At 38.1% G+C, this 18,781-nt stretch overlaps 1 protein-coding gene across 3 annotated transcripts in view; it reads right to left on the bottom strand.

The window, feature by feature from the left end:
• Nucleotides 1-18,781, bottom strand: part of pvrl2l (PVR cell adhesion molecule related 2 like) — a 375,359-nt gene that overhangs the window by 204,262 nt on the left and 152,316 nt on the right. For all 3 annotated transcript variants that reach the window (XM_042011546.1, XM_042011544.1, XM_042011545.1), the window contains exon 3: nucleotides 16,901-17,144. In XM_042011546.1, coding sequence (XP_041867480.1) covers nucleotides 16,901-17,144 — 244 coding nt within the window. The remainder of the gene's footprint in view (nucleotides 1-16,900; nucleotides 17,145-18,781) is intronic.

Genomic DNA, 18,781 nt, shown 5'->3' with positions numbered 1-18,781 from the left:
GATTTTATTAAAGAGGTGACGAGGCATTTTTCATTTTGCTCAGTTTGGGACATTCCGGCAGCGGGTGCTGTCCTCGTCATCTGATGTCATCTGGGACACACAACTCTATGGTGGCCCTGAAGTGTCACAGCAATACAAAGTCACAACACAAATACAAAAGCTGCAATGGAAGCTAGACTTAGTAAGTAAAACACTGATGGTAAATAATTTTTATTAATTTTGGTTATAAACGTTAACTGTGATGCGTAAATAAAAAGTTGTTCGAGGTAGTAATGTAGCCATTTATAGATACTGCACTGACCACCTTAGCTGTTGCTGCGATTTAGCCTGTAAGGGTTTACAATCAAACACTTCAGTTATGGAGAACTGTAAATGCAAAGAAAGCAGACTTTTACTAAATTATTTAGGTTGACCAGACGTCCTCTCTTACTCGGACATGTCCTCTTGAGAGCTAAAAAATATGTCTAAGAAGACGAACTGAAGACAAGGTTCGTGTTTTGGACTGATAGCTTTGGAGAAAAAGTTGCTAAGGAGTTTTAGATCTGAGTGCCTTGTATCTCGGATAGCTAGAAAATGCAGAAACCTAACTGCAAATTCATGGAGTAACCACAGAAAAAAAAACTCTAACTTCCGCTGAAGCTTTTGTATTCGTGTTTTGACCTTGTATTGCACTGACACTTCAGAGCCACCGTACAACTCCCTCCCGCTGTCTTTAAAATCATCTCCAGGAATTCATCTGCAGTGTAGTGTTTCTTTTGGGATGTTATTTTATTCCAAAGTAGCTAAAAAGTGGACAAAAGACATTGCAAACAGGTGCATTCGTGCATAATACTAGTGTGCAAATCAACACGGAAGTTGTTCAAGTTGAGAAAGTTTACAGCTGTCGATATTCTCTATCTTTGTAATCATATAATCCTTAAAAGATTTATTCTTTAGAAAGTCTCTGACCTGTAGATACCTGCAGATTACTTCAGCCACCGCGTGTCTGAACATTCATCGCGGTCGTCAGAAAGCTCAGTTAGATCAGAGTTCAGCCGGCCGACTCTGCCATACGTTAAATCTTTTCATCCAGAAGGATCTTTGTTTTGGATTGTAGTTCTGCTGACTGATGCTTACCGGATGTAACAGGAGCACAACTAAAGCTCCCTTTCACCAACGTGTTCACCCCGAGCATTTCACAAACAAGTAAAAATGAGTCTGTTGCATTTGCAGCCATGAAGGGTCAAGCCAGAACAAAAACACTTCCACATCTGAGGTATTATAGTTTGGGTGAGGATTTTTTTTTTTCCTCTTTTCTTTCTTTCTTTCTCTTTATTTATTTATTTTTTTTGTTTGTTTGTTTGTTTTATCAGTTCCCAGAATTACGTCCCAAAAGCCTCCAGGCATCTTATTATGGGGATCTGGACTTTCTGATACTCACTGGTGGTTTTGTGACCATGAAACAACTCTTCTAAAGTGATGGTCATATGAAAAAGAAAGAAATATGCACAACTACATTCTGTAAAGAATTAAACCAGCTGCCATTTTCTAATATTCATGTGCGTGTGTGATTTCGTGAAAATTACCCAAGTGAATTTGGAATAAATACCTTTATTACAGGAATTTTACTTTATTGATCTGTAAGCAATATTTTCTAAAGACAGATCACACACAGGTTTTACAGCTTTTCTAAATAAAAATATTTACATATAAATAATCAGTCTATACTACGGATGTCACTATAGATTTTTTTGATAAAATCATTGTCACAGAAATAATCAGAATCAGAAATAATTTTACTGATTTAATTAATTTCCCAACACTAAAAATGTGTAAAACTACATGAAAAGTCCTTATAGGTCTTTATAGAAGTTTTATTTATTTCTACCTTTTAATGCCAACAAAACAAAATAATATAACATCAAAGTAAAGTAACCATGAATCCCCTCTGCTCTAAATAAATAAATCCTACATATTAACTCTGGATTTCACTCAGAGAAAACAGATGGAAAAGGCTACAGGTCCTTTACTGGGACATGGAAGGTTTCTTTCTGTAAACTGCATTATAAAAATGGTTTTGATCATTTCTTTTCAACCTGATTAGAGAATTTATGAAACACAGGAAAACATCTAGCTTTGACTTCCAGCTGTTCTTTAGCAGAATATCTGCTGTCTGATACGTAAATCAAATCAAACTTTATTTATGAAGCAATTTCCATACAATAAAATGTAGCACAAAGTGCTTTACAGATTTTAAAAAGCATTAAAAAGGGAATAACTCTTCCTCTGTCATCGTGTCCCAGTCTAAAAGCCCAGTATTACAGTATTAATCTAAACAGTATTACCTGTTTTTCTCTGTGGGGAAAAGCAGGTAATTTACCTTGCCTTGCCATTTATGCTCTCTTTCTTACACAAATAGGTCCATTTCAAACGTTTTCATGTTGCCACCCTTAATACTTCCGTACGTCTTTTACATGTCCATCTGCCTGCGTATCCATGGGCTGGGATATACTTGCCAACACACTGAAACATTAGTGTATATAGCTGCTGCAAGATGACAGCAGGGCAGCACAGCAAAATTACTGGAGGTGACCACTAGTGACAGTACACAGCACTTGGACTCTGAAATAGTGAAAAGACCAACAGTTTATCAATCTGAGTGTTGAGTGTTTATTACTGTGCAACGGGGCGGAAAAATCATAAAGATGCCGGTAGTTGCGAACAAGGTCCAGCAGGGTGCTCTTCATTACTATCCACCAGTGTGATCTTGTGTTCATGTTTTTGTTAGTGTTCAAGTCAATATTGCACCTTGTGCACACAACACGTTACCTGGCGCCAACAAGGAGGCCTACGAATGCTAGGACCATGTGGCAGCCAAGATATGTACGCGGATGCGTTGCCAACAGCAAGTATATCCCTGTCCTAACACGCCTCTTCTGCAAATCACATGGACCCAAAACAAAGCAACACAAGTGGCAACGAGGCTGTGGTGTAACTTCATTTTCGTTCTGTGTTTAAGCTGCACTGATCTACTGATGGTTCAGTCATAATATTTTATAGGAAACAATGATATCAAGGGAATTTTAATATTAAATAATCATAGCATTCAATACTGCAATTAATTGTAGAATTAAATAATCGTGACATCCCTAGTCTACACTCGAGAGCTTCAAAGCAAAAATTCGTAACATTCTGACCTACAACTCTGTGTTTCTGACTCATTTTGATGGGGCATTGACATTGTTCACAGACATACCTGGAGCCATCATCGTGGCAGAATTCCTGACATCAATAAGCAACTCTGTTTTCTACAGATCGATATATAATAATATTGTTATATGAAAACATGTGATTCACACCCACATTACTGTCTGGTCACTAACTGGTGAAGTATGTTATGATTAATTTCTCCAGAGGGTCTGTAGAGCTCATTGATTCTGACCTTGGGCTACCAAATCAAGGCCTGTCTTCTATAATATTTTAGTTTAAAACAAGAATTGCTCATTTTTAGTTCTAAAAGGTTTTTTGTTGTTGTTGTTTTTGTTTTTTTATGCTGGAGGTTACTGTGCCTTTTGGCACTGTTGAAGTGAAGAAATGTAATTATATTCTCCTCCAGATCAGTGTGTTGATGTCCTGCTGTCTTGAGGTCTATAGGCAGTTCTCTTGACCTTGTGGTTACCTCAGGATTCTCTCTTTCATTTTCTCTATAGAAAACACATCAGTGTGAGACTTTTTATAGACAAATATGTGCCTTTCTAATAGACTTAGGGACCAATGGACTCCAATCAAGTTGAATCAACATCAAATCAATATGAGTTACAAGTATTAAAAGTTGTGGGAAACTTAAAAAGGAAGGAAAACTTTCCCTTTTTTAAAAAGACGAGAATTTCACTCTCTGCTGTGAGCACGTCAATCATGGCTGACTCTCCGACTCTGGTCAGGGGTTTAGATCTGTACGTTGCCTCCGGCATTTTGGTGTGCGTCACGCATCAATTCTTTGATAACCACATCAATGACTCATCAAAGCTGCCTCCTGCTGTGCATGTACTTTATCATGGGATGGTAGATTTTTAAATTTGTGGAATTCTTATACAGCAGTTCCCCGAGTCAAGATCTTTGCCTTCACCTGACTGATCCTGTCAGCCACTGTGAGCTTTCTCTGTTAAAAGAAAAAATCTTTTTCATTAAATGCAGCCGCTGGACTGAAAATAAGCCAATGGTCAGGGTTAATGCCTGCTGCCAAGCTGAGTGTTAGAGGCAAGGAGAAGAATAGTGATTATTAGAAGTAATCAAATCCTCTCACCCTGTAAAATCCATCAGAGTGGAATAAGATGATGAAAATGGACTCAAATGAATGTTTCTGTTGGTTGTCAGCAAATATAAAAGAGGATGAAGAGGCCCCTTCCACTGCATTAATGAAATGAAGGATTTCATTGTTTTTAATCAGGAAAGCCATTACTTTCTTTACTTTCTTTTTAGCATCAGTCATCAAACCTTTGTCAGTTTAACTGACTTTAAAGTTTTACAGTGAAAATTTATGCAGCATTAAAAAGATTTTTAAAATCTCACACATTTTCATCTGCAACCAGAAGATAAGCTTGTACGAGGAGGAAAGTGAGCAGCAATAAAAGAGCTGTGAGACAGTGGACACGGGGAGAAACATGAAGGTGATGAGCAAAAAACACAAGAGGAGACACAAAAGAAGAGACAGAGGAATTGAAATAGACATAGAAAGAGGCAGAGAGTGGCCATGCAGAAAGAGAACAGAGTAAAGCAGACTGGTGTAAAGGAGTTTCTATTGATCTTGGAGCTTAAACAAGTCAGGAGTATAAGTCCCTGATGGTCTGTGATGCTGCATGCAATTGTGCCCACTGTTGCTCTTTACATTAGCCTGAGGGATGCTATAACCCGAGTAATTAGAAGGTAATCAGTGTGTCATGCTAACAAAGCTGAATGAGCTGCTAATGTTCCTCACAGCTCCGATATACCATCAACTGGACTGTTCATTGAGTGAAATATGAGCTCTCGGTTTTCTTACTGCAGCATGTTATGTTGTCATTCACAGTACCCTGACAAGAGTGTGATTAAAAACAGGCAGTGGATGGAGCACGGTGAAAAAAATGACTGTTTTAGTTTGTTGCAGAAGTGTTGCAATAAGGGACATTCAGCCTCTAAAATCATCACTCAGCCTCTCCATCATCTGCCTACTTCAGAGAGCCCACTCTCATACGGACAAATCAGGCAGCACTTTGAGCTTCTCGTTCTTTGATTTCTCAAGTGCCTGTAACACAATTCAGCCGGCACTGGCAGGTGAGAAACTCCAGAGATTTTAGGAGGATGTCTACTCAACCACCAGGATTTATGACTACCTAACAAACAGACCACAGGTTGTGAGACTGGACGGTTTTGCGTCTGATACGGTGGTCAGCAGCCATGGAGAACCACAGGGGACTCTTACCATTTCTCTTCACTCTGTACACTTCAGACTTCAATACAACTCTGATCCTGTCATCTGCAGAAATACTCTAATTACTCAGCAACTGTGGGGAGTATCAGTGATGGACAAGAAGCAGAGTACAGAGATGTGGTCAGTCAGTTTGTGAGGTGGTGCAGAAACAACCACCTCATCTTGTACACAAATAAAACAAAGGAGAATATTGTGGATTTTAGGAGGAACAGGAGTAAGCAAAGCACTGTTTACATTCTGTCAGAGGAGGTGGAGGTGGTGGAGAAATACAAGTACCTTGGAGTTGAGCTGGACAAGAGACTAGACTGGAAATGGAACACAGAGGTATCTACAAGATGGGGTAGAACACACTCTACCTCTAAAATAGATTACATAGCTTTCTGACATTAAAACTCTGTATTCCAGACTTGTTTGATGGCACAGTGACATGTATTATGTGCATTTCTGGAGTTGTCGCTCAGCTAGGATGCATGACGGATGCTGAATCAGCCATCGTTGGGGGGCGCATCACTGAGAAAATCTATAAAACTTCTGTAGCGCATCTTTAAGGATGCTGAGATCCTTCTATGTCTCCATCAAAATGTTGCAACGCTTCTGTTGATGAAAGTGAAATCTGCTTTACTGCCATTTGTTAATTATTGAATTATAGAGACTGAACAAACCTAAAAAGGCTGGTTCTTTGTTGGGGATGACTCTGGACTCTTGGGATAATAACTGAATGAAATTATTAGGATTTATCCAAATTGTTATTAAGTTCATTTTACAATGTCACCTGCTGGTAATACAGACACAATGTGTTAAAGAGAAAACCACTAATCTCTGCAATCCATTTCACTTCATATTCTTAACACATTATTATCTTTTATTTGTCTTAAAATGCTACTGGGAAGCAAAGCAAACCAGTCATTTGGGATGATAATGTTTATTTGCTTGGTGGCTCTCAGTGGTCAAACAACTCAAAACCAAAAAATCAAACCTGTTCCAAAACATTAATGTTGGATGGAAGCTTTGGAGTTGAAGGTGTGTAAATAGGATTCAGATTATGTGGCAGTGAATCTAAGTTTGACATCTGACTAAATCATCCAGCCAACACAGACTTGGTGTGCAGATTTATTTATCTGCTCTTGCCAATTTCATACGAGATGGTGACACTAAAACCCAAAAAGCTCCTTACTGGAGCTGCTGTTTGCTTTATCCAGAAACGAGATGTGTGGAAATCTACAGGTTTGCTTTAAAATAATACAGAAGTTGTTATTCTTTATAATTCTGGAAAAATAAAAGCATACTGTATGCAGTTTTTAATGAATTTAATGAATCAGCAGGATTTCTCTGAGAAGTAAATCACATCCAAAATGAAGCAGTTTTGATGGTAATGGTTTAACTACAGCAGGATATATTTAATTGTTGAGTGAGATTAATAAATCAATCAAGTAACAGTGTTAAAAGCTTCCACTTCACAACATTTCTCCAGTTTTATTTCTATTAAAAAGTACTTTGATACTTCTGTCATTGAACTTCAGTTATAATTTACCATGTCGTTACCATACCGTGTCGTAAGGATACAGCTACAGCTAAGTATAAGTAGCTTTTTGTGGGACTAATCCTTTACTTTTATTTCTTATGCAGGCTGCTCATTCAGACATAAAGCCAGCAGATTTAGTTGGTGCAGATTCTGGAACAAAGTGCATGACTGAAGGATACTTCAGACAGCTGCTGCTTTCACCTTGGCAGGAGTTTCAGAGCCTTTGAAAAGAAGACTGTCAGTTTCAATCATACACGAGGCTGACAAATCTACCAGGCTAAAAGATTTCTGACTGAATGTGGAGGCAACTGATGCAGGTTTAATGTGACCCTGACATAAAGCGATGCTCATATGTAAGTTACAGAGTTTCTGCAGAACCTGAACAAATAAAGAGGAAAAAATAAGTAAAGCCTGGTGAAAGCAAACTTTACGGTGGGGGTTCTGAACTACTCAGACCAACAGCCATGCCACATTCAAGGTCACTAAAACACCTTTTTCATTTGATTTGTGTTACATTTGCACCTGTTGGACTGGTGACCATGCTTAAAATAATTTAGATAAGACATAAAAATGATAAACATCAGTCTCTTCTGAGCATTTCTATGTCAGTCCAGGGGATATGTGAACACAGCGCCTTCTCTTTAGCTCACTTTATTAATGAGTTAAACAGAAAAATTATCTCTCTAAGTAAAGACAACATGACTTTTGTCACCTCCATGATTTATTCTGTTTTTCTGCCTTACAGTTCACTGTTAACGCTGCTGTGTGGCTCTTGAAACTAAAGCTGAAGTGTGTTAAACACCAGCAGGACTGTTCTGTACAAAACTGTAAATGTGAAATGTTGATGGTCCTCAGAGGATCCTTGATGTGACCTTTGGAGCTGCAGCTTTATTAAGCAGATGAACAAATACCAACGTGCAAACTGGAATCAGCTGGGTTTTCATGTGAATTACCTCTACAAAGAAACTTCAGGGTAGATTAACTGCATTAGCTGGTGCCAGATGTCGATGTTTTCACTGTTTCCCCCCTTCTAACGTGGTGTTTTCAGGGATCTGTCCTCATGAAGTGGGGCCAAGTGATGTATTTTCTATTTTCTACTTTACTGAATACATTAGCCAAAAATCAATACATGCTTCTGGATCTTGTTAAAGTTCAAAATTCATGTTTCACCAGCTGTCCAGGTTTGTAAACATCTTCTCTCAGCTTGACACACTCCTGCTGAATATTTCCAGGCATCGTCATGAAAAACATCTGCTTGGCTCCACACACCCCCTCATCTCTCAACACACGCACACTCAACACAGCAGTCTTACACACAGCACTTATTCTGTCTGTGATGTTTTGACAACTCACCACTAGCAGGTGTTAATGTTTATGGACATTAATTCAGGCTTCAGACTAGTTTAGGTAACTGGAGACCAGTAGGTGCTTAAAAAGCCATCAATCAATGATTGTTATGCAGAAACTAGAAACAGAAAGAATAAAGAAACATCGGGTTTGTAGAGTTACACTAAAAGTGCAACGAGGCCTAAAGTTGTCGGTGCACACACACATATATATATATATATATATATATGTTTAACAGCTTTTTTTATATATATATATATATGTACATACAAACATTGTTTTGAAGGGGGTTCAGGCAGCAGCACTGGCCTGGAAAAGGGGGGCACAACATGTGTTTTTAGTCAGATAATCGGTTTTATCATGTTATCAGTTTCATTTGTTAACATCTGGTGATTTTACGACAGATATTATCCCCATGTGATCATGTGTAGACGCCTGGTGAGATGCTGTATGAATTCTATATTATGATCTAGAAGGTCGAGATGATGCGGAACAACAGGCTGAAAGTTTTGCCCTTGACAACCACATTACTTCTGAAATTCCAGTTTAAGCTTTATTTACACTTTTTCTTTAACTCTTCAAAAGAATGTCCGAGCAGAAGATGCTGATAAACAATGACGCTGGAATTTAAGCATTTAAAGCTTCCAGATACATTTTTTAGGTTCCATATTTCTCATTTGCTGAGATAAAACTAGAGACAGATAAGAAGCATGAAGCTCAATCCTGGATGTCTGCTTTCAGTTCAGCAGGTTTGTGATGCTGTAGATCAACAGAGCTTCTAGCTCTAGCTTCTAACCTGTTTAATCAGTCTTCCTGTGTTTAAGCTGCCGTTTGTTTACATATTATGTTTTTAAACTGTCATAAATTTCCTCCAGACATGACCATGCTGCTTCTTCTTAGTTCAATAGTCTGAGAAGTTTGTGAGCACGCACAGTGAAGTGGAGCTACGCTAATGGCTCGATGAGGCTGAACTGATGTCCTTTTCCCAAAATGGAAGCACTGGAGGGGGATCAATCTATTGACAGAATAATGTCTGACTGCAGTACAATACATGTCCTTTTCAGTTTTCGTATACTGGGCTTTTTCTGGTTGACCCATAATGTTACAAACAAACATAACTGACAATTTTGCTGTTGGCAAATTAGTATCATATCGAGCAGGACAGAGCATATCAATGTGGACAGTTTAACAGCTTTAAAAAAAAAAAAACAGCCAAAAGTCATGGTGTTGGCATCATCCTTTGGGGTTGTTCTGTTACTGGCTTTCTAATTCTGGTGCAGGAACTTACAGTAAGTGCCAAGTCCAGCTCAATCGAATGTAAACATGCAGAGAAATGTTCTTCCCAACCATCCAGTCCCAACAGCAAATCACACAATATTATTCTTATTTTTCTTATTAAGTAAGGGATATGCCTGCTCAGAGTTCAGAGATGAGCAGGAGGGAAAAATTATCTCAATATGTTTTACAGATTTGTTGCATTGTTATCACATCAGAAAGAAATCTGCAGCATGAAAACCAGTAAAGCTAAAACCAGAGTGAAAATGAACTTGAGGAAGTTTCCATTTAGAAACAGAAGCAATCTGCGTCAAACTCCACAGAGAATATCTCAAATTTTCCAACATGGCTGGAAAAAACCCTTCTGGACAAGTGAAAGTAATTTACTGGTTTACTTTTTTTTTATTTAACCTTTATTTAACCAGGAAGTCCCATTGAGATTCAGAATCTCTTTTACAAGAGAGACCTGGCCAAGGTAGCAGCCAAATACAGTTTACAAATACATAAAAATTAGGCAAAATAAAAACACATTAAGATTTAGAACAACTATTTAAAAACACAGTGAGCCTCTCAAGAAAAACAAACACATCTCTCTGAGTAAAGTTGGTTATACTAAACGCTAGCTCACACCTCACGTTTGGGTAAATCAGCTGATGCAAAGCTTGTCTTATTTTATTTAAAAATCCGATCACATAAACAAAACAAACTGAACATTTTACATCTGAGTTGAGTCATGAACACATTTATTTCATCCTTACTTGCTTCTACTGCCTGAATAATGGGAGTTATATGCCTGTGTGACCCTTCAGAGACGACAGAGAAGAACTGTGGTACTAATAAGGTCTGTTCCACCACTGATCATTTGGGAAGGAGAAAAATGTTTTTAGAAGATGTTTATTCATTGTTTTGTTCATGGGCTTCCTCTGCTTTGTTCCACCTTTGTACTATCACTCTCTCTTAGCTTGTTACTACACCCAACCCACCCTTGTCAAAAACAGCATTTTCATGTCCTTGTGGCTTCTTTAAATACAATAAGGTGAAATATAAATCGCTACCATTTGTTTTCTATGGTCCCGATTTAAAACAATACGTCATGATTTACTGCCAGCTGAGAGATTCTTTATTCAGACTCCAGTAAGGGATAAGATTGGCAGCCTGTGGTTCTTTATGTAATAAGTTCCATTGACTAGCTTCAGGATTGTGTATCCATACTTAAAGTTGTGATGTGATTGGGTTGGTGGTGATTCTATACCCAATAAGATGCAATATGATTGGCTGCCAGCATTTGTGAATTCAATAAAGTCTAATTTGATTGGCTCATATGGATTTTATATCCAAGAAGATGAAATACGAGTGCTTTCCAGTGACTTCAGGGTGCTTAATTTGACCAGACTCTATCCCAAAGAGCTCAGTATTACTCCATCTCCAAACAAAAGGCAAGTTAGCTGTCCAGCACGTGTATCCCTGTCTGCTTTGTGCCGGCAGCAGCGGCACTTTAGGAGGCTCATGTCGCTTCCTCCCTGCAGGTCAGCGAGGTTTTTTCTCTGCAAGGAAAGTTCTGCATGTCCTGTTCAATGTGTTCTAGAGTAGAATCTGTATTGCTGCCTGCAGGTAACTTAGAAATTACTGAGAAAAAGTTTACACCTTAATGACTGCAACATTTCAGCTATTGTAATAAATTAATTTTAGTTTTCTTACTGTGTGATGCCTCACAGAGATAAATGCATAAATAATAATCAGATTAACTTGCATCCAAGCTGTACGAAAAAAGAAAAGGAATAAAGAAAATAGTTAAATATTATTTGCATTAATTACATCTCACCCTCAATAACAGGTGATAAATGAATGTGAGAGAGATAAACTGCTCTATCATTAAAAGATCCTTTTTTATTCAGATCCTTTTCTGTGTATAACAGGAGTCCTTGATACATGAGCTTTTTATTGTACCAGCATCGGTGTTATGGGTCATGCTTATTGTGTGCGAGCTGCACTTCTACCGCCTGAAACAGTTGATATTCACATTTAAGGTGCAAACAGGGGGACCTGCGTGTGGATGAATAACAGCAGCTGTCTCCCATTACAAAAACGATGTGCCTCCTGTTAACAGCATATAAACAACAAGTCGGTCTCTAAACACAAAACTATTTCACTTCTAACAAGTTCTCAGCTTTGCTTGTTCGCACCGATGCAACCTGCTGATAATTGCCTGTGAAACTGAACAGAGGGTAAAAACTGACATGTATGCAGTTTTTAAGCAGATTTGGGTTTTTAGAATACTTTTATATGCTGTTACTTACATTTCGCAGAAACTCTTGGACCTGATTATGTCCAAGAGCTTTTTAAAATCAGCAGGCCTGATTACCTACAGTAACTCATTTCCTTATTTTCTTAGAATACCATGACATATGTGCCCCTTTTATCCCTTCCTTAATGTCCCACTTCATATTTCCTGGTGCCCTTGAGCAGACGTACTTCGCAGCTTTATGCATTCATATTCATCTGTTATATAAAACTGTTTGACCTTGTATTGGAGTTGTAAAAATTTAAATGTGCTTCTGTTTTCTTGCTTTTTCATTACATTTATATGAAGGACATACTCAACCCTGCTGCTCAGCCTACAAATCATGAAAAAGAATAGAAAATAAGAATAGGACCCCTACAGGGCAATATATTTAGGTTTCTGGCTCACACTGGGCCCAAAGTACGCTGCCAAGGATGGTTCCACATGCTTTTTTATCCAGGGACCAGATTTTTTTACTTTTGTTTTTCCCTTTCTTAATTATAAACTTTTATTATAAAGTTTTATTTTCTATCTTAACATAAAGACATTGCTGCATATCATCTCTATGTAACATAGAGACAAAATTTCATTCGATAAAATATCCCAATCAATTTCTGTAAAATATTTGGTGGCAGAGCTAGACTGGTATGCGTGGGATGGGGTGGAAGGGGAGGGGGGCAAAATTTTATCAGGGGGAGTTTAGGTAACACACACTCACACATGTTGCTATAATTATAATTAGAGTGGTCACATTAGACTGTTGTTAGCTAATTGGTCTCTCTAAATTCTCCCTAGGAGTGAGTGTGTGCGTGTGTGAATGGTTGTTTGTCCCTAACAAACAAGTGTGTTGGGCCTGCGATGGACTGGTGACCTTTCCAGGGTGTACCTGCCTCTCACCTGTTAAATGCTGGGATAGGCTCCAGCTTACCCGCAACCCGTAATGGACTAAGCTGTAGATGATGAACGAATGAAAAATATTAGACTCTCATGAGAAATAAAACATTTTAAATATTCTGCCACCAAGTGGAAAAATTTACAGCAAGTTCAAAAAGGTCCATAGAAAGGTGAGTTGGTTGTTTGGGTGCAGTATGAGGAGCTTTATGTGATAGTAAGGTGCCTTCTTCCTGTAACAGTTCTGGCTCACTGTCGGTGGTAGACTGGATCTTTGTGTCTAACCACGACCTCTGTGGCTAGCTGTTCATTGTGTGCCGTTGGGGCTGCTGACACTGTGACTGGGGTCTTTCTCGGTCTGATCTTCTTAAGGAAGCTAAGATAATGTTGCATATCTTCTATAAGTCTGTTGTGGAAAGTGCAGTCAGCTTTGCAGCATCTGTTGGGGCAGCAGCATCTGAGTCAGAGGCTGCAAAAGACTGAACAAACTGATCATGAAGGCTGGTTCTGTACTGGGAATAACTTTGGAGCCACTGGCGCTGACTGTCTAAAAAAAGAATGCTGCACAAGCTGCTGAAAATAATGGACAAGTGTTTATATCCTCTAAACAACACAGTGAAGAAACAACAGCTAGTGTAAAGTCCAATGTAAGACAGAAAGGTACCAGAGGTCAGTCCTGCCAGCAGCCATCGCCTTCTGGAACAAGACATTATCATCTTTTAATTAATTATTACTGTTTTTAATATAAATTTATTCTGTGTTCATCTTTAAACAGTTGGAAATATCTCTCTTTCTCCTCATTCTGACAACTTTCTATACAAATTCCAACAAGTTATAGGATATATTTCTCCACATTTTAATGCTGTAACTACTTTAAAGTCAACTGCCTCCTGTTTAATGTACCCTGGAATGCCTGGCTCTAGTTTAGTCAGCGCTAAGTAACATGGATACTGAGATAATCTCTGAGCTTCTTTAGAGTTTACTTACAACTCCAAATTGATAATCTTGATTAACTGAGTTGATGTTTAGTCCTTTAACACAGTCTCAGAAAACTAAATATGACACAATTTCCTCACAATATCTTTGAAAACTAATCCTGTGCTACAGTAACTAGATCAGAACTGCTACGTAGCTTAAGGTTAACAACCTTACATAACATCAGTAATTGTACTTGCACAAGGACTAACTCTTCTAGAAATGTGCAGCCAAATGCCAAAGGTTTTAAAGGATGACTAGTTAGGAAATTTACTCAAAACTGTACCCTCAGGACGTACCCTAAGGATCCTTGAAATTGAGACAGTCCTTTCAGGAGATTTGATGATGTGACATCCAAGACACTGCATCTGTTAACTCTTTGAAAAGCACCTTTACAATATTGTCACTTTACAAGTGAATTGAGTCAACTGTGAAATTAAAAGCTTTGAAAACTGACTAACTAAGCAGCACCTTCCTGTGCTCAGTGGCAATGTTGACTTTCTTTCTGCTGCAGTGGGTTCCTTTATGGAGAGTGGAATGCTGATGCTTTTGTTATGGACTAGCTTTGCTAAACCAATGATGTGAACCTTTGGTTTGAAAGGCTATAAATCTGCTAGGATGCAACAATAAAGAACGATTTCGGACATCTTCTTTAATCTATGTAGAATGCTGTAGTTGAACTAAGAAGAAACTTAGTAAATGGAAAATAATTAAGGTCACAAAGAAAGATTGTTTGCCTTCCCTTTCAGGCACATTTACATATGGACGCATGGTCTGATTTCCGGAACAGAAAGCTATGGTGACATTATGTTAATTCCCAGCTTTTGTTTATGACAGTTTAAGGCCTCAACAAGTAATTAAGTCAGTCACTTTGCCAAAACAGACCTGACATCAATTAAACAGAAATGATTAAGTATTCAGGAATGTCATTGAGGTTGGAGCAGAGGTTGGTCCGGGTGGTGTACTCATGGACAGAAATAGCAACATGTTGGCATGTTACTGTGAAAAACTAGACAGAGAAATAAACTACCGATGAATCTGATCATGAAAACAGAGTACAGTGTAATGATGACCAAACAAGTCATCTAAAGGAAAAAATGTTATTGTTTTGAATCATTGCCATGCTCAACTGATTCAGATATTAATTGAATCCACAATACTACGAAATATTCAGAGAGAAAATTGGGGAGAAAAAAAAAACTAAAGAACTTTACAAGTAAAAATAGGTTTATTTGAGCTGACATATCTTAAATGGACTGTTAAATGCTCTGGGCGTAATGCCCTGAAGAAGGCACTTGCCACTGTTCATGGGCTCTTGTAACAGTCCATTAAGGACATGTCAGCTTAAATAAAGACATTCTTACACTGCGCCTCGGTTTAGAGATTTTTATTTCCATCTTCTTTCTAAATCTTTTATGTTTCCATCTTCTATCTGGATTTTTTTTTATCCATCTTCTTTCTGAATCCTTTTTTATTTCCATATTCTCTCTGAATCTTCTTTTACTTTGATACCAGAAAGCAACCGACTCCAGAAATGCAGCACAACTGTCATTTTTCCAAACTTATTGTCTAAAATCTATGTTAAAGAGCTTAATATGCATATGTTTAGTGACTATACACAATACACTCATGCAGCATGTTGCTGTGGTGAAAGTATAAGGAATAAGTATTCTTTAAACTACAGATTTCTTATGGTTTTCAAAAATAACACAAAAACAACATAGAAAATATCAAAAGTTAAATTTCAGAGAAGTTAAAACAGGTGCAAGAAAAGGAGAGAAAGCTGTGTGAAGATAAACTTGGTATGGCATGTCTAAATTATTTAGGTTCAATGTTAAAAGGTCAGTAACATGAGTTGGGTTGAAAATCTTAGAGTCTTTCAGAAGCAGAGATGTGAAGAGGTTCATCGCTCTGACAAGGCAGAAAATGAATGCCAAACGTCAGTGATCTTCAGCCCCTCAGATTGATGCCTTTTTCTTTTCTTTTTCTTTTCTTTTTTTTTTGTGGAAATTACAGCTTGAGATCAGGATAAGTTCTGAAAACCATTTGCAGTGTATAAAATATTGTGTGAATACAGTAACATATGGTAAATAATGGATGTTGTGTTGTATATCTAGATAGCTAGTTAGATATCTAGTTAACTAGTTAAATAGCTAGCAAGCTAGATAAATAGACCTTAATAATCCCATAAGGGATTTTTTTTTTAGCTACAGTGACATAAATATGAGAATGAAAAATCTTAGGCTAAAGAGAAGGAGAACGAACCACTAAGTTATCAGCACACAGCTCAAAGCTAACGTCTGGGTTGGTGTATTAGGACACTTTGCATGTGGCAAAACAGGCCAGCGTGTGAACCTCTTTTAAAACATGTTGCTGGCATCAAGTTCAAAATGAGACGACATTTAAAAGAAATAAAGAAACAGTTTCTGCTTCAACACGATGTCTGTTTCCCATTAATGACAGTGTGTAAATAATTGAACTCTAGGTTTTAGAAATTTATAAAGAAAACTTTTCTGAATTTATAAATAAATTAAAAAAGAAATTAAATAAAAAATAAATTATGAATACATTAATAAATTTGACACTGTGTCCCAACATTTTAAAACAGGGTTGTAATTTAATCGACTTACATAACTGGTACCAAGTGAAATACCCACTTAAAGGCTCAACCTAAGCAGAAATTCTCACCTCCAGTTTATCTCATTTTGCAGACTCAACTCTGATCAAATCACATCAACATATTTATCTAAATTAAAAGTGCCGTCTCTTCAGAAAGGTTGACACATGTGGTGCCACATCCAAGTCAAGAATCTTTCTAGGAGATTGTTCTTGTTTTTCATGCCACATCTAACAAGGAGATACCCTGAGAATTCTTGCCAATGCTTTAAATGACTTCTCAGACTTAAGGCCCGTTGGGAGCTTCTTTTATAGAAAGCAGTGATAAGCAGATGGCTGGGAAGGCGCCTGTGAAAGCTAAACAGTTAGCAGAGCTGTTTTTAAAAGCCTGCTTCAAGCGCTTTCTTTTTTTATTAAAGCAAAAATACTGTGAAGCTTTCTGAGCATCAAACCCTCACATGAAGACCTGAATATCACTCAGTCATACTTTCAATAATCAAGTTATTGTAGCTTCCATTATGTTACGTGGACACATATCTCAACTCACCAAGCATGATGAGAGTGGTTGTCCCTTGTTCATTTCCAGAAGGGTAAGTGGCGTACTCGCAGGTGTAGCGGCCAGCATCGGACATCCTCAGGTTGCTAATCCTTATGGACGGGTTCTCCAGAGTGTTTTGAAGAAACACAACTCGATCCTTGAATGACAAGTTGGGGAAACTCTGTCCGTAAGTTGGATGGAACACAGCAATGTTGTCCCTCTGGCCATCAACAGGTTCCCATATCCAAGACACCTGAAAAGAACACAGTTTAGTTTCTCAGCTCATTTTTTAGTTGCAGGGAGCGACTTTTAACTTTTTCTTTTATCTGTTGGTACGACTCCCTTTTCCTAAAAAACAAGAACAGATTGATGATTGTAAGACTGTGAGAAACTGCAGGGATCTCCCTGAATGACCTCTCAGCCCTGTATCACACCAGAGTCCAAAGCAAGGCCCGTCCAGTCCTTGCGGATCAAAGTCACCCCTTAGCCCATAAGTTCCTGCTACTTCCATCAGGGCGCAGGTACAACCTGCCAAAATGCAAGACTAACAGACATAAATATTCTCTTGTCCCTGCAGCCATTGCCCCGTTGAATAAACTGAATAAGTAGCTTTATTTTTTGTTTTATCGTTTTGTTTGTTTTTATTATCTATATATCAGAGTCCTTTTAGATATTTATTGTTGCTCTTTCATGACAGATTTTCTAAGTTTTCAAGTTGACATCCAGCATCCCTCTTTAGGAAATAGGTAAGGCAAATGCACCTTCCAAAAACAAAGAACAGGGCTACTGAATTCGGTCCAATTAAGCTGTAGTTCTGCAGGTTTTTAATGTGTTCCTGCTCCAACACACCCCACTCAAATTAAATGGATCCAACAGCCTATGAAGTTCTGCACAATGACTCATTAATCTGAGTCAAAATAGTACACATGCTCATGTCTCACATTTATCTGAATATTTATGGAAATGTTTTATATCTGTAACCTAAATTAATGAAGAATGTAAATGAATGAAAAAACCAATGAAAAGAAGGAATGCTGGCCAGCAGACTGCATCAGTAAAAGGCCCAGAATAATTTACAAGACTGAATATGAGATTTGCTTCACTTGCAAACTCTCCCCTTAAAAAAGTCCTTTTTAGAATTTTGTCTGTAGATTTCTGATTTGTGAAAAATATCAATATTTGCTGTGGCTGTATGAGACTTTGCCCCATGGGAGAATACTGTGATGTTATACCAGATTGATTTTAGTTTCCTCTGCAGTTTTCTAATTGACAGCCAATACTGGGTAAAGTGGCAGGCCAGGAAGGAGAGGCAATATAGCTCATCAATACACATTTAGCAAACATCCATTAAATATATGACACCTTGAGGAAAAGGACAGAGGATTGGAAAAAGATGGGAGGAATCAATGTTTCATCATATGTTAGAGGATGAGAGTCTCTTCAGGTGTTGATTGTGAGGGGAAAATATCAAACAAGGCAAATGAGTCACCCTGCAATTTCATTTTTTAATGTGGAAAAACTACAATGGTGGTGTGTAGCTAAACCAGATGAGCAGCCACCCCACGTACAAAAGCTATAGCTCCTCAGTGCAACCGGCCAAGGTTTGAATGTAGTGTGACTCAGTGTTGTAGATGATTTATTAACAGGAAGACACAGACTGCTGTGGGCCCAACAACAACAAATATATAAGCTCTGCTGGGGTCGCTAACGGCTGTAACATCAGCCAGTACCGACTCACTCCATCCTCTTTCCACACACACGGAAAACATGGAGAACTGCCACCTTAACTTCCAGCCAATCAGAGACGTTAAATGAGAAATGTGTCATCATTCACTGAGAGTCACAGCTTCTAACATGTCCAATGACACTCTGTAAATGTCACAACACCAG

This window comes from Melanotaenia boesemani, chromosome 17 (assembly GCF_017639745.1).
Source record: "Melanotaenia boesemani isolate fMelBoe1 chromosome 17, fMelBoe1.pri, whole genome shotgun sequence".
Classification (NCBI taxonomy): Eukaryota; Metazoa; Chordata; class Actinopteri; order Atheriniformes; family Melanotaeniidae; genus Melanotaenia; species Melanotaenia boesemani.
This window is presented reverse-complemented; position numbering and strand designations above follow the sequence as displayed.